Here is a 2,699-nt window from a genome sequence, read left to right on the forward strand (position 1 = left end):
ATCACCACTGAGACAGGTCACCCCTCTGACAGTGGCTGGTAGAGCTGGGTGTCATCCTGGGTCACCTACAGTAAAAATCTGGGAAGTTGCACCCCAGGGTAGGCTTGATGTCCAAAGGTCCAAGGAAGGAGGCTTTGTGCTCTATAGGATGTGTGTGTGTGGTGCTGGGATTGAACCCAGGGCTTTGCACTGAGCTCCCTCCCCAGCCCTTTTTTATTCTGAGGGGTTCTAAGTTACCCAGGCGGGGCTCAAACTTGGGATCCTCCTGCTTCAGCCTCCTCCGTAACTGAGATCACAGGTGTGCGCCACCTCACTCTGTGACCATGTGTATTGAAAGGGTCTTCAGCTGTCATTAACATTCCCAGGCCTTCCTGAGTACCTTCTGTGTGTACGATGGACTCTCAGGCAAAGACCAGGCCGTGGACGCCTGGTCACCAGAGCTGCGGTGGCCTGATGGGGTGACAGGCGCCTCCCCCCAGGATCTGCGCGGCCACTGGCCCTTCCCTGAACTTCCCGCTTTATTTATCTGCCCCGCCCAGGAATCCCAGTTGCTTTTCTTCCCGATCTGTGTGTCAGAGCCGAGAAAGTGACTCATTTCCTCACCTCGCAGGACCACAGTTTCGCCCAGCGTTACCAGGGCAAGACACACATCCTGCGGCGTGAGTGCTGCTGATTCCAAAGCTCCCCACCCACGCCTCTCTTCCCCCACTTCCTGCTCCCACCACCTGCGCCACCACCAACCTGCCCCCCCCTTTTTTTTTTGGTTTTTTGAGACAGGGTCTCACTATGTAGTCGAGACTGACCTGGAACTCACTGTGTAGCCCAGGCTGGTCTCGAACTCACAGCGATCCTCCTGCCTCGGCCTCCCAAGAGCTGGGATTACAGGCGTGCGCCACCACGCTCTGCTAAACTTCTAGTTTAAAAGGCCTGGGAAACCAGTAAACCCAACACGGTCTGTAACCTTAGGACATCACGCTCAGGGGACCAGAGGACCGTTCTGGGTGAGCTGTCATTGCAGAAATGGGTAAAAGGGCCACACCCTCTTCCACGGACGCCTTCTGCACATGCCCTGAACTGGTTTTGCCTTTTTTTTTTTTTTTTTTGCCTTGGTACCGGGGATTGAACTCAGGACCTTGCGCTTGCCAGTTAGTTGCTGCACCACTGAGCTAAATCCCCGGCCCTGCTTTTGTTATTTCTTGAGGCAGGGGTCTCACTGCATAGTCCAGGTAGCTCTGAACTATGTAACCCAGGCTGGCCTCGAACTCCAGGTCCTCCTGCCTCAGCCTCTCAAAGCTGGAATTCAGGGGTGCGTCACCACACCCAGCCCTAAAATACTCTGAAAAGAAAATCAAACTACCCTGTGGCAAATAATTAAAAGCCTTCTCGCTGTGATTTCCCGTGCAGACGCACAGCTGCAAATGAGAATCACAACTACCACAAACTTCTGCACCTGGGTTTGCGGCGTAAGGGTAACACCGCCCTTTTCATGGCTGTGAGAGGCTACATTTTTGTTTGTTTGTTGAGATAGGGTCTCACAGTGAAGCCCAGGTAATCCCTAGCTCCCAGCGATCCTCCTGCCTGCCTCAGCGTCCTGAGTGCTGGGATTACAAGCTTGTGCTACAAAGCTCAGAGGGACTACACTATTAGTGCAGATTTTTACTTAAATATCGCTAGAGAAGACATATTTACTACACGCAGGAATATATATTATATATATTATATATATATATATGAAAGAAAGAAGGTTTAGCTCACAGTTCTGAAGGCTGGACGTCCAAGACTCCGCAGCCACCCCGCGGCATCGACCTCACCCTAGCAGAGCGAAATAGAAACGCGGAAGGGCAAACTGCGCATGTGGAGGAGAGAAAAGGGGCGGGGCACCCTGCTCTCGCTGCTAAGCCGCTCTCGCGAGAGCTGCCTGCATTTCTCTTAACCTAAGGACGTCTAAGAGTCCCACCACAGGCCGGGGAGTTAGCTCAGTGGTTTCACCACCTGCCTTGCGAGAAGGGCTCAAGTTCGATCCCCGGTACCAAAAAAAAGAGAGGATGAAAGAATCCCATCCCTCCCCACATCAAACTGGAAAACCAGTCCCAGCTTGAGAGGGGAGGAGCCACATTGAAATCATAGCCTGTATATAACTGTGTAGTATACACCCAGAGCCAGGGATTTACCTCAGTGATTCCACTGCCTGCCTCGCAAGCTCGAGGACCCAAGTTCGATTCCCAGTACCCCCCAAAAAGAATGGTTGATGGGAGAAAAGATCTGTATAGTATACACCTATACTGTATTACATATGCATGCATGGATATATGTAAATATATGGTATGTCTAGTATAGCCGCGTAACAGATACATACATAGGTAAATGTAAATCTGTGTAATATATGGCTATATTATACATACGTGATAGATTCATAAAAGTAGATCTGGGTATATGGAGTCTATAACATACACATAGAGCAGATGGATGTAAATGTATCAGGTATGGTTAATTATATATAATAATCTATGGATGTACCTGCCTTTTATATAGCTGTATAAAATGTACATGGTTTACAATGTGTAATAGTAGTCGTAGATGGCTGGGAATAGTGGCACACACCTGTCATCCCAGCACTCGGGAGGCTGAGGCAGGAGGATCGCTGTGAGTTCGAGACCAGCCTGGGCTACATAGTGAGCTCCAGGTCAGTCTCAACTACA

At 50.2% G+C, this 2,699-nt stretch overlaps 1 protein-coding gene across 1 annotated transcript in view; it reads left to right on the forward strand.

Annotated features, from left to right (window-relative positions):
- Nucleotides 1–511: 511 nt before the first annotated feature.
- Ldlr (low density lipoprotein receptor) overlaps nt 512–2,699 on the forward strand; it is a gene marked incomplete at its 5' end in the record, with an annotated part of 15,314 nt that continues 13,126 nt past the window's right edge. The window contains 1 exon segment of the mRNA XM_033759596.1: nt 512–659. Within this exon segment, the coding sequence (XP_033615487.1) occupies nt 512–659 (148 nt within the window).

This window comes from Fukomys damarensis, unplaced genomic scaffold, assembly GCF_012274545.1.
Source record: "Fukomys damarensis isolate Sample0158 unplaced genomic scaffold, DMR_v1.0_HiC HiC_scaffold_37, whole genome shotgun sequence".
NCBI classification, from domain to species: domain Eukaryota; kingdom Metazoa; phylum Chordata; class Mammalia; order Rodentia; family Bathyergidae; genus Fukomys; species Fukomys damarensis.